At 37.6% G+C, this 13637-nt stretch overlaps 2 protein-coding genes across 3 annotated transcripts in view; one reads left to right on the top strand and one right to left on the bottom strand.

Moving 5' to 3' along the window:
• Positions 1-956: 956 nt before the first annotated feature.
• LOC113048295 (KICSTOR complex protein C12orf66 homolog) lies at positions 957-6908 on the top strand. Its single transcript, XM_026210020.1, has 4 exons — positions 957-1424; positions 2684-2972; positions 5593-6430; positions 6479-6908. The coding sequence occupies exons 1-3, from the start codon at positions 1184-1186 to the stop codon at positions 6410-6412; spliced, it is 1350 nt and encodes a 449-aa protein (XP_026065805.1). The 5' UTR covers positions 957-1183; the 3' UTR covers positions 6413-6430; positions 6479-6908.
• A 1303-nt stretch (positions 6909-8211) lies between these two features.
• LOC113048294 (SLIT-ROBO Rho GTPase-activating protein 1-like) overlaps positions 8212-13637 on the bottom strand; it is a 29512-nt gene continuing 24086 nt past the window's right edge. For both annotated transcript variants that reach the window (XM_026210018.1, XM_026210019.1), the window contains exons 19-22: positions 13369-13546; positions 11543-11677; positions 11098-11455; positions 8212-10183 (exon numbers count right to left, since the gene is read on the bottom strand). In XM_026210018.1, coding sequence (XP_026065803.1) covers positions 9767-10183; positions 11098-11455; positions 11543-11677; positions 13369-13546 — 1088 coding nt within the window. In that variant the 3' untranslated portion in view covers positions 8212-9766. The remainder of the gene's footprint in view (positions 10184-11097; positions 11456-11542; positions 11678-13368; positions 13547-13637) is intronic.

The following is a 13637-nucleotide window of genomic DNA, read 5'->3' as shown; positions in this document are numbered from 1 at the left end:
GCCTTCAGTGTCACATGTAACATCCAGTCTATCACATGATCATTTAGAAATAATTCTAATATTCTGATTTATTATGAGTATTGGAAACAGTTCTGCTGTCTAATATATTTGATGAATAAAATGTTAAAATATAATAATATAATAATAATATATAAATATAATAATATATATTCTAATAATATATTTTCTTTACTATCACTTTTTATCAATTTAACACATCCTTGCTGAATAAAAGTATTGATTTTATAAAAAAGAAGAAGAAAGAAAACAAATTACTGACCCCAAATTACTGACCAGTAGTGTATATTGTTATTACAAAATATTTATATTTTAAAAACATAGCTTCTATTTTTTATTAGTTTTTTTTAATTCATCAAAGTATCCTAAAAAAGTATCCCATGTTCTGAAAAAATATAAAGCAGCAGAACTGTTCCCAACTTTGATAATAAATCAACATATTAGAATAATTTCTAAAGGATCATGTGATAATGATCCTAAAAAATCAGCTTTGCATCACAGAAATAAATGATAATTTAAAGTATAATACATTTTAAAACAATTATTTTAAATTGTAATAATATATCACAATATTACTTTTTTTATGTATTTTTGTGACTGTGATGTAAACATTTAAACTGCATCTAAATGGCGGCCAATTTAGAATTAAAATTGCACTTAAAAATGAAAAGTATATGTCACTATTCATAATGAATTCATTTCTCACAGGTTTATAAATGCAAGTTTTAGACATTCTGAATAGTTTTGAATTATTGAAGAAAACAAATTGTTTTGACAGATGTTTTTATTTTGCTACTGAGTCAGAGCAATATAATAAGGTGATTAAAGAATAGATATAGATATAACAAATAGGTTACATTTAAAATAAATTTTGATCCATTTGCGCATAGTTTGTATAGGATGCGCGTTTCGTATATAGAAGTGTTTTGTCTCCTTTGTCGTGCCGTAGTGTTGTTATTGAAAAGTGTCATGGTGGCGTTTAGCACCAAGAATGTGCGTTTTACCAACAGAAACCCGATTAAATCGCTTAATTTCGATGGTGTGATTAGTTTTGGTGGTTTTCAGCGACCGCGACTGTCGGACACAACATAACAGTTTAATAACGCTGTCAGGTGAATGTGCTGCAGCTGCAAGTGTATCTGCGCTGATTCTCCTCCGTGTCGTCATGTGTGACCCGCCGCGCGACGAGGATCTCCGGCCGGTTCCCAAAGAGCGAGCCGTGCTCGAGAGTTTCTTCACTCAGCTCGGGATGTTCTGGTTTGACCGGGCAAAGGATTATGTGGAGAAGGAGAAGGACGCCAGTAAGAGCGCGGGGGCCCTCTGGGCGTCACTGCTGGCCGCTCTCGCGCACCTGGCCGCCGCGGAGAAAGCCTACCACAACATGACTTTCCTCGGGCAGAAACTAGGTGTGAGAGAAGCATTTCCAATACTGCATTCTTTCAGAAAGTACTTTGGTGCTAACGTGGAGGTATATTTGAAAGCCCATTTCCGCTACAAATGAAAAAAAAGTTTAGTAAATCAGATTATGACATAAAAGTCAAAATAATAAACATGTATTAAAGATATCGACATTTTGACAGTTAAAAAAAGTCTTAATTATGAGATAAAAGTTAAGACAAGAAGTTCAAATTCTGACATAGAATTATGAGATATAAAAGGAAATTGTACCAAAGTTTATATAATAAGATAATTATGAGATTAAGTCGAAATTGATATTAAATAATACCGTTGAAATTGACAACAACAAAAAGGTTTCAGGTCACAATTATGAAAGAAAAATAAAATGTACTTTTTACAAAATTATGTGAAATCGTAAAGTAAAAAAGTCATAATAATGAAATAGAAAGTAAAAATTATTATGTAAAAGGAAATAATTTAAATATAAATACTGACTTGTCAATTATGATGTCAGAATTCAGTCAAAATTATGAGTTAATTACAGCAAAGCTATACATTTGATAAAACATTTGACATGTTATAATTGACATTTTTCATAGCACAATTGTAATTATATAATTATGATTTGGCGTAATTATGACTCAAATTGGATCGTTAATACATAATTCTATGATTATTTGTCATAATTATAACTTTTCACTTGTCACTTATTTCTCCATTTGTCTCATTCCACATTTTGTCATGATTATGACTGTCATAATATATCATTTTAAAATTGTATGTAATTTGACATAATTATGACATAGCATCTCATGCATCAGCTTCCACAGGTGTGAGGTGGTACAAGCTTTGTGCTTGTAACATACCATGGTAAGTTAATGTTTTTGGACATTTGCCAGGGTAATACAATGCTTTTTGAAATGCGAAAGAAAAAGCCATGGCTTTTTAGAGATAAAATAGTATTACCCTAGTACATGTACCATGTTAATGTTGTTTTGAATGTGGCAAAAATGTGGTATTCCATGGTCCCAAGTCCAAAAAACACTGGATGGTAACTGCATGTACCAAGCCAATGTAACTTGTGTTATTTTGTGGACCCTTTGTTACAGGGTAGTATAATTTAAGTACAGCAGATGGCGCCATGTGGTCATACATAATGCATCTCCATCTGTGTGATCTGTTACTGAATTAATATTCGAGCTCAAACAAGTGCCTCCTGCAGTGTATTGTTTCAGTGCCATCATTCTGAAGTATGTGTGTCATGCAGGTGGTCAGTCATTCTTCAGCCGCAAGGATTCCATCAGAACCATCTATACTTCCCTGAATAACGAACTGAAGAAGGTGGTCTCCATGGGCCGCCACACATCCGGAGGCTCCACTCCCAACCTGGAGGATCTCCTGCCCCATTTGTCCGAGCAGCTGTGTCACTTCACGCAGGCCAGGATGGAGATCGCTGACTTCTATGAGAAGATGCATTCTCTGGGCAGCCAGAAGACCGTGAACTCTGAGGAGCTCGTGAGCACGCTGGAGAGCATTCTGCAGAAGTACAGTTCCAGGTGAGAAACAGAGGCAGTGTCACAGAGTCATTTTAGAATCATTAAATTACAATGGTGAGTTTGTATATTACTGAAATGGTCCAGATCATGAGGATCATTCTGTGTGTGTTGCAAGGGTCTCTGTGTTGTTGTGTTTTCCATGCCAGCAGATGGAGCTGTGGCCCACATTGCTCACATTTACCCTTTATTTATTAGCAATTTACCCTTTATTTATTTTTAAACCCAATGCAAGTGGAATAGAAATGTTATTAGCAATTTACCCTTTATTTATTTTTACACCCAATGCAAGTGGAATAGAAATGTATGAAAGTCTATGTCCACCTAAGAGTAAACTAAAATAAAGATAATTTTAAATTATAATTACTTTAAAATCTTTACTCAGAAGTGGACTTTAACAGAAAATGGCTTAAATTAAGTGCTTTTTTAATAATATTTTTTATAAAAGCATCTGAAAACACACACACACACACACACAGATATATATATATATATATATATATATATATATATATATATATATATATATATTATACGTTTTAAAGTATACAGATTCACTATTATTAATTAAATTAATTATTAAATAAACTAAAAATAATAATTACCATGAATGAATCATTAAATATGTTTAATTAGATTTTTAATTCTTTACTCAGAAATGAGCTTAAACAGTAATTTACCAATAATTTCCTTATAAACAAATGGAGCTGCCGAAGGAATATGTGCTACATTTAAAGGTGCATTTGATGTCTTTTTTTTAAAGCATATGACAAATAATAATTATAATTTTATATATATATATATTACATTGTATTAATACATGGTGACATATAAAATATAGTGATAGATACAAGATTTAAAATTATTCTTCAAGTCCTTACCCAAAAAAAATCTGTTAAAGCTCATTTGGATTTTGCAAAATTATCTTTAAAGTACAGTAGCCTGAAAAAGGGTCGTAAGTGGAAAAACAACTTTAAATTGACCTTTAAATGACAAGGTTGTTCTAGCAGAACTCCTGTTATAGTGTGAGGACAAGTGATGTATGATAAAGCAGTATGTGAGCCCAGCACCTGGTTAATGAAGTCTGAAGCAGAGCGCTCCCACTGACTGCTCAAGGTCAGCTCTGCTCTTTACTAAAGAGAGAGAAAGAGAGATGGATGGATGGAAGGAAGGATGCCAAATGTTGAGTCATCGCTGGAGTAGAAGAGATGAGATCTCATAAATGTTATCTGCTCAATGAATCAGTCCAGCCAAGTGCTTAGCAGAGATTCGGTGATGCTACAGATGATGACCTTGAGAAATCAGCTGTGAACTCTAGTAAATATCTGCTGGCCTACAAAGAAAATGCTTTAAATGTGAATTTTTGTGTCGCAAAAATTATTTCCAAACAGGTTTTCTCAAACCCCATCTTCCATTGGCTGGTTAAACAGATAGTCTCGTCTGAAACTCTTACTATTGGTTGCTGTGGTGGGCTGGTCAGGATATTCTCATAGTAACAAGGTTTAGAATGGCTTATCTCAGAATTAAACTGTGATCGAAAGTACTCTTCTGCCAGCTTTTTTTTTTTTTTTTTGAAGAAGCTCACTTTTCTTTCTCTCTGTCATTTCCTCGTGCTCTTTCCGGCTGCCTGCTAAGACATGTAATTAATGATCAGTCAGGGGTGAAGAATATTCCCGCTGCTGCTGAATGCAGGAGATGTAATGAGCTCTACGCCGCCCTGCAGTATTCATGACTTTCTCCAGCACTAATGAGCAAAGAGAACAAGCTGGCACGGCGTCGCTCGCTCAGACACAAACGGGACACACAGATTGCAGGATTGCAGAGATGTTGACAATCATCCACCATCTTACATCGTCTTATATTAATATCCGAGCTCCATTTCACGTGGGGCTGCACGATATTGAAAACAAATTGAATAGCAGTTGGTTGTTTGCTAAGGAGTGCATCTGCATTTAAAATGATTAAAAAAAACTGCGCATGAAGTGAACCATTCTTTTTAGAGTTGAACAATTTGAAAATACACTTGGGTTACTTTTTACAAGAACCAACTTAAATCTATTTCCACAACCAAAAAGTGAACAGAAAAAAAAAAAATAATAACTTTTTTGTTTTCATTAGACCCATAGCTTTTTGAGAAACTTAGACTATAAAATAAAGATTTTTTATTGTGATTAAATATTAAATAAATATTGCAATAAATTACTACTGTAAAGTAACTATGTATTTGAAATTTGTATAAAACAAATTACACAAAAGCATCTCAGAGCTGGAACACGAAATCTTGGAATCAAAGCTTGATTTTGAACGGCAGACTTACACTGAAAAAAAAATATTATTGTAGTGGATTTCACAAATAATGAAAGAAATAAGTAACACACTGAATCCTGAAATTTTGAAGTTGAAAGACTGATGAACTATTTAAAAATGTACTCTAAAATTTCAAATAATTATATACAAATCAATAATTCTGACAGTGGGTAAAAAAAAAAAAAAAAATGTAATTGAAAAAAATAAACGACCTGTGTGTAAATGAACAGTAGAGTGCTTCACTTTGAATTTATTTTCCTTTTCATTTTGCCTATTGCATTAAACCATTTCAATACATTAATTTTGTGCCATTTAGATTCCACCATCCAATCCTGAGCCGTCTTGAGAGCAGCTTCCAGGTGGAGGTGGACGTGTTGACGCAGCTGCTGCGTTGCCAGGCGCAGATCTCCGAGTGGCATTTCCTGCCATCTCTGCTGAATCTGCATGGCGCCCATTCCAAACTTCAGGCATGGGGTCAGGTGTTCGAGCGGCAAAGAGAAACCAGGAAACACCTCTTCGGAGGCCAATCCCAGAAGGCCGTGCAGCCGCCGCACCTCTACCTGTGGCTGCAGCGACTTCAGGCGACGCTCCTAGCAAAGTTCAGCTTCTACTTCCACGAGGCTCTGAGCCGCCAAACATCCCAGTCCGAAATGAAAACCCTGACAGCTCGCACCTCTCTAGATTACTTCGGCAAGATCTCAGGCTTCATTCGCAAGCACGACGCTTCGAACGTCTCCTTGGTCTTTGACAACCGTGGCTCCGAGAGCTTTCAGGGACACGGATACCATCATCCGCACTCTTATCGTGAAGCTCCCAAAGGTGTGGACCAGTTTCCAGCCGTGGTGTCGCTTCCAGGTGGAGAAAGGCCAGTCACACATTGGCCCAATGTCATCATGATCATGAGTGACCGCTCCACGGAGCTCAACTCTCTGGATAAGGTGGTCCACTTTTATGACGATAAAGTCCAGAGCACCTACTTCCTGGCACGGCCCGAGCCGCACTTCACTGTGGTGGTGATCTTCGACGGGAGGAAGTCAGAGAGGGACTCGAACATTGTGGCTTTCCTGCAGGAGCTGACGGGATCGCTGAGGAACACCAAGCCCTTCACTACACTTAAACCGGGCTCCAAGAGCTGAACCCCTTCATATGTATCAATATATATATATATATATATATATATATATATATATATATATATATATATATATATATATATATACTATTTTTCACCTCTTTTAAAAGGACATTTACCTCGACATCAATTGCTGTTGTTCTTTTATTCCCTGTGCTGCTAAAACTCGTTGAATATAATCCATTTTATTTTTTACCCTTTGAACAGCTACTAAAGAGGTCCAAAAGCTTCATGATTCAAACAATTTCAGACCAAAGATAAAAATCACAGCCATGACAGTTTGTCTTGTTTTTTTAAAGTTATTTAAGCTTGTGTTCCTGCTTAGCAATTGGATTTGCTTTACCGAGTGTGAAAGGGACCCACTGCAAAGAATCTTTTTATTGTTCATTTGCTTTGCATTTTAATAGCCTTTGGTTTTAATGTTTTTTTGACCTTTGTGTACATTTTCACTTCTGAAATAAAGTTTGGAACTGTCCTTCATACTACAAATATACAGACTTCTTTCTTTTGGGGAATAAAATTATAGGTATGGATAAAAACTGTTGTGATCGCACATGCATTTCTTTGGGTTGCAGTGATTAACAAAATTGAATCTACTTCAGCATCAAATTCTTATCGGTTTTAAGAGCCTCTTCAGATATTTCAGTTGGCATTCTCACAAAGGTTGCATATTTCATCAAAATCCAGTAAAGCAGTAATATTTCTAAATTGCAAATTGTTAAAATAGTAATATATAAAAAAAACATCTCTGTTGGCAGAACTGCATTTTCAGCATCATTGCTCCAGTCTTCAGTGTCACATGATCCTTCAGAAGTCTTAATATGCTGATTAGCTGCTCGAGAAACTTTTTCTTTTCAGCTATTCCTGGGTGCTTACGATGATTGTCCTACTGGAAAATCCAGGATTTCAATGGATTTCAATGTAATATATAAACGCAGATTGATTATTTTCTTGTCATGGTTCACTGCAACCTAATAAAACACATAGGTCAGAGCTGTACAAATAAGAGTTAACATCTGACAGCAGAAAGGATGTCCCAGTTTGCATTTGAAAAATGGATGAAGATTAATATAAATCAAAACATTAAAGATTGATATCTTTATACCCATAACACGAGACAGTGAAAACAGGCTAACAAAACAGCAAATCTGAAACCACAAAGGGCTCCAAAGGTCTGAGATCACATTCAAAATCTGGAATTAACCAAGAAATGCTGTGATGTAAAATAAAGTTAGTTCACCCGGGAATGAAAATTCATCCATCTTCTGCTCACCCTCAAAGCATCCTTGGTGTATGTGGCTTTTGTCAACAGTTCAGAAGATGTGAGATAAAGTGCACAAATCTGTAATAAAAGATTTGAGTCAGCAGAAGTCAGAAAAAAACATGTGTTTATTACATTTGAAATCTGGATATTTATCTTCAAAAACGCATGGATTCACTAGTCTGTGGGGAACGTTTTATTACAGATGCTCGCACTTTATTTCACATCTTTTTTTGGGTGCACTGCCTCTTTAAATATTGTAGATCACATATGCTTTTTACTCCCCGTTTAGTTTCAGTATTATATATAGTACCAACAAAAAAAGTACAATGCACCATTTTTGAGACATATTAACTTTCATTTATTTCAAAGACATTCAGTTTCGACACATTTTAAAATGCACTGAACATGATTTAATGCTACATGCCAATACAGTCCTATACATGAAAGTGCGACATCACAACGGATTAAATGTACATATTTATTATTTGTTCAGGATATTAAATATCTGGAAAGAGCTATGGCATTATTATTATAATTTAACTTGGGGAACGACTCTTCAGAGAGCGACGGGAGCACACACCCTTGGCAGACCAGGCTCCTGCATTCAACATGCATCCTGAAAGGCACTTTCATGTGAACACAGTTGTGTGTGTGTGTGTGTGCGCGTGTAGGAGGGTGGGGCGATAATCATAGATATTCACATTGCTTGGAAAAGGAGAAAAAGGTGGGCGTTGGATACTGCGAAAAGCGGTCGCAGTCGATGAAAGAGCACCAGTAAGAAATGAAGGTAAAAAAATAGAACAGGTAGAAAAAACATAAGAGCAACAGTCAAAAAAAAAAAAAAGAGGAAAATCAATCAAGGCTGTTCAGTTCAATCAACTCACCTCACCTTCATGCATATTTACACACCCTCATTCACAAACACATACACACACACACACACAATCCTGTCTACAAGTGCAGCACACTCTTTCTCTCTTTCACTCACACACACACTCAAACACTTAAGTTGTCATGTACAAGCATGAGTTATCCATCATCTAGTACTCTGAACTACTCTAACTGTGTTTTATCATGCAAAACCCCCCACACAGACACACACAAAAGAGCCATGTATGGTTAGTGTGCTCCAAAGAGTCTGCCGTTGACAATATGGTACAAACACAAGTACACTGGAAGCACAGGAGACGTTGAAAATTGAGGATCGAACACCATGATCGTCCGACAGTGGAGCAGCAGTGGAAATTGTACTTGAAGGACCTGAGGGAGGGCGTGGCCTGTTTCCACCAACTTTCAGAATTTTCTTCGCAATCCTCCCCGGGAATGTGTTTTTTTGCGCCTTCAGTGTGATACGTTTTGATAAAGCTTAGTTTGTGTGTTTGCCCTTGGAATGTGTCCCTCCCACGTAGTCCAATCAGGCTTCAGGGTTTGGTTTCCACGGTAAAGGGGGAGGTTCATCTGGTGATCAAGGCTTAGTGTGGTATTTTTCGAGTGTAAAAAAAAAAGAAAAGTGGAACATTCATGGAATACATTCTGTGTTCTTCAGTTGCCTCGCGGGAAAGGCTAGGTGAACCAACCAAAACAACTAAAATTACATTCCCCGTCAACTTCCAACAAGTGAAATAAATATTTTCCCAAGAGGCACCAGGAGTCCTGTAACTCGAATCGAAGCATCAAAAAAAGCAGCAGCAACTTATAAAAATGGCATTTTCGACACATCCCTCTTGTGGTATTAAGGCCTAACAGATCAAAACACTCAAAATACATTGCACCGACTCAAAGGAACATTTCCCCCAAAAAAGCAACAACGGTACTTCCTGTACAGGCAGTCTCTCTCCGCTGTGTCTGAATGTGTTCCTCGCAAATTTATCTACACACACACAGACACGGTAAAGTCCTATTCACTTTGAGAATACACACACACCACCCTGACAACACATTTATGGATATAATATCGTAGGCTAATGCTATCAGACCGTTCTGCGTGTAAGCTAGCTATCGGCCGTACAATCATGTAATCATTAAGAGATTAACCCTGTTCTTCGAGCAGTCGTCAAGTCTTAAACCCTGTTTCCTTTGGTTGGACCCATTGGCTTACATAGTGCCCGATTTGTCGCCGCCGAAGCTCGAGGGCGGATTCTGGGGCTGCTGGGAAGGCGGAGGGTTGGCTTTGGGGAGAATTGGTGGTTTGGGCCGCAAAGCAGGTGGGCGGAGCGTCACGCCCATGCGGGGTGAGGCGATGGGTTTGAAGGTGGCAACAGGGTCATTGGAGCGCCGGGATGAAGGGCCGGGCAACGGAGGGAGAGAAGGAAGCGGGCTTATAGGGCTGAGGGGGCTTGGGGAATCTGACGGGCTGGACAAGCTGGAGGGGGTGGAGCCGGAGGGGCAGGACGGGCTGCTCTTCACCTGCTCCAGGGTGTCCAGCACCAGGTCAGGAGCCGCGGTTTTCCCGTTTTGTCTTTCCAGCTCACGCAGCTCATTCAATGCCAGACTCATAGTTTCCTCTAAATCCTGTAGAAAGAGAGCGTTAACTGTTATCAGACACTGAATGACTGTGGATTTGGGGAAATTTCACAAAACTTATGGATATTTCTGGGTTGTAATGCACAGCAAATTCAAAACAAGCGAGTACAAAACTGTATTTTGCATTAAGAAAACAAATCCTAAATTTTTAGGGTTCCCTAATTTTTTTTCTTCAATAAATACTACATAAATTGAATAAATCAGTTTTAGCAAAATCTAAAATATTTAACATTATTATATTTTTAATTCGCGGATTACTCATTTTATTATTTAAACTTTTCTAAAAAGTCAACTTTTTAAAAAAATTAATAAAATATAAACTGATGATAAATTTGATATAAAAATCTAAACATTAAAAATTAAATATAGCCATTATAATATCAAACATTATATATGATATATACACAATACACACAAATAATTAAATCTAAATATAAAATAATACATAGATATTATAATATTTAATATATAATATAATTTACGAGCATTCATTTGTTAAATAATTCACCAATTATTAATGAAAAATGTAAATTAACATTTTCGCGAAAATATTATAAAAACATGAAACGATTATACATTTTTTTTATTAATTATATGAACATATAAGAAAAATATCTGTTAATTAATTTTTTTTTTTAACTCAAAGGTTTTCCCAAAAGTAATATAAACTGACCATAAATTTATTTCACATATTACTGAACAATTATATGAGAAATCTGAGTGAAAAAATGTGCTTAACTGTAAAAATGTCAATGCAAACAATCGTAATGGTCCTACAAAGAGGTCTCAATTTCTATATGAAAAAATAACATCTTATTGTTTTTCCTTTTAATTTTGGGACTGAAATGCAATGAACATCTTTTTGTGAGATTTGCCTATTTGCATGTCTGTTCATAACAAACCTGTGCCATTGTGTGCGGGTTCAGCGTCTGAGACCGTTGAATCGGTAACCCACAATGCAGTGTGGATGGTGACTGGCGTATCGGAGGACTCTCTCGCTCTCGGTCCCTGCGCAGAGACTCGTGTCGGCTGATGTTGGCAGTGATGTTGCCGTTGGAGGTAGCGTTGTGTCCCATGCGTCTGTGGTGCTCAGGACTGTCTACACAGCTATTCCCACGTAGCAGCTCCCGCGGGCTGAAATGCCCTGTTACAGTCACCGTTACGGGAGGCGAGCTACGTTCCAGCCCATTGCCGTGGCAGTGACCGTCGTTTAGGCGACCAGGGACGCGGCGCAGGAGGGCTTCCGTTCGCTTCCGGTGTCTGAAGAAAGTAAAAAGGAATTAATAAAGTAAAACGCAAGGAGAGAAGTGACCAGGAGACTAAAGGCCAGAGTGTGCGTGTGCTCACCGGCTGATGAAGGTCTCAGGGATTCTTGGTTCAGTAGGAGACGTCAGAGAGCGTCTGGAGCTCACTTCATCTGAAGGTGTGGTGCTGGACTCACTGTCTGTTTTCTGGCTCAGAGTGTCTGACATGGCCTCATCCCTGAAATACGTCATGCAGACGTTTATTCATTCATCCATTTTAACATCAAGCTATTCATTTGATGAAAGTGAAAGTGACGTGACATTCAGCCAAGTATGGTGCCCATACTCAGAATACGTGCTCTGTATTTAACCCATCCAAAGTGCACACACACACAGCAGTGAACACACACACACTAGTGATGGGATTTATGGCTCTTTGAGGGGATCCGGATCTTCGCGATCCGTTCCTTTCAAAGAGCCGTTCAAAAGAATGGCTCTTTTGGCTCTTTTTAAATATTTAGTCAGTTTTAAGAAGCCAGCTTGGGAGCATCTCAGTTTATCCTGGAAATAATCACTGGGAGGTATTATGAGGTGAGATTTGTAGTCAAATAATTAAAGCTCAGATATCACACACCAATATCCGAGTTTGAATTATTCTGAAATATTGATTATTACCTCATTTCTCATGTGTGGACTATATTCCATAGGGTTGCACAAATCCCTCTGCTTAGACAGTGACATCATTATTTTGATTTACCTTTAGTACAAAGTGTGTGTGTGTGTGTGTGTGTGTGTGTGTGTGTGTGTGTGTGTGTAAAACTACGTTGACTTATGTTATTCATACAATACCTACTCACAAATAAACATAAAAAACAAAGCCGGCTGCAATGAATTTCTGTGCAAAACAGCTTTTACTACAAACACTTCCACACAATTACATTGTTATCACACAAGAACATTTTGATAGAAAACTATTTTTTTTTTAAAGTAGATAAAATTAGAATAAATAAAATGGAAATGTCTACATACTACATACTATTACTACTGTAAACTTTGCAAATAGGACATCAGCCCCTTCAAGTCAATGAACAATAACAAAGTGGGCTGCAATGAATGTCTGTGGAAAACAGCTTTTAGTGAAAAACTTCTATACAAGTAGAGTATCACAAAAGAACATTTTTAATGATTTTAAAATAAGTTTTAAATGAACACAAAATGCAATGTAAATGCATGCACAACTAATAACTAATATCATCACGCTATAAAGGGTTGGCCTGCGCTGGGTGCGCCCCACCCCCTATAACTGTTCTGTCTCCTGGAGGAGCTCATTTGTATGAATCTGTGTGAAACACGTATAGGAAAAAAGAACGATAGAAAGAACGGCTCCCCTCCAGTCGCGACTCGGCTCCCATCGTTCATGTTTATGAGCCGTTCAAAAGAATCGGTTCGTTCGCGAACGTCACAACTCTTAACACACACACACACACACACACGGAGCAGTGGGCAGCCATTTATGCTGCAGCGCCCGGGGAGCAGTTGGGGGTTCGATGTCTTGCTCAAGGGCACCTAAGTCGTGGTTTTGCCGGCCTGAGATTCGAACCCACAACCCTAGGGTTAGGAGTCAAACTGTCTAACCACTAGGCCACGACTTCCCCGAAAAGGTATTTTAGTTTCATAAGGAAATTCAATTAGTTATATAAACAGAACAAACTTCAAATTCAAAACGACAACTACTAAGAAAACATTTCTACCTAAATACCACAATTACTGCAGACATTAAGTGGAAATTAAGTTAGTCACCACTGTTAAAAATAAATCACTTCTTAGATTGTTTAGAGGCAGCACCATAGATATGTGTTTCATGGTTTTAAAACAGTAATATTAAGTGGAAATTAGTCACTGTAATGTGGATGAAGCGTTTGAACTCACTCCTGCAGCGTGACGTATTGGTGTGGTATGAGTCCGTCAATGCCGTTGTGACGTCCCTCCCACCAGTCTTCAGACGCTCTCTGGAAGAGCAGCAGAGTGGCGCCTTTTTTAAACGTCAGCTCCCGTCCAGAACGTCCCACATAGTCAAACTTGGCTGTGGCCTCCACAGGCTCTCCCTCTGAAAGACAGACAGACAGACAAATTCAGCATTCTGTATTTTTGTGAATGAGAAAAATGCAGTATTTTTACATGATGACATGCATGGATTT

Source organism: Carassius auratus, chromosome 29 (genome assembly GCF_003368295.1).
Source record: "Carassius auratus strain Wakin chromosome 29, ASM336829v1, whole genome shotgun sequence".
In the NCBI taxonomy this organism is placed as follows: domain Eukaryota; kingdom Metazoa; phylum Chordata; class Actinopteri; order Cypriniformes; family Cyprinidae; genus Carassius; species Carassius auratus.
Note: the sequence above shows the minus strand (reverse complement) of the source record. Positions and strands in the feature narration are given on the sequence as shown.

Bases quoted from the DNA above. Each gene is read 5' to 3' on its own strand.
- LOC113048295 (XM_026210020.1), top strand. From the start codon at position 1,184: ATGTGTGACCCGCCGCGCGACGAGGATCTCCGGCCGGTTCCCAAAGAG. The intron at 1,425-2,683 runs GTGTGAGAGAAG...TGTGTCATGCAG, and splicing joins TTTCCTCGGGCAGAAACTAG to GTGGTCAGTCATTCTTCAGC. The intron at 2,973-5,592 runs GTGAGAAACAGA...TGTGCCATTTAG, and splicing joins CTGCAGAAGTACAGTTCCAG to ATTCCACCATCCAATCCTGA.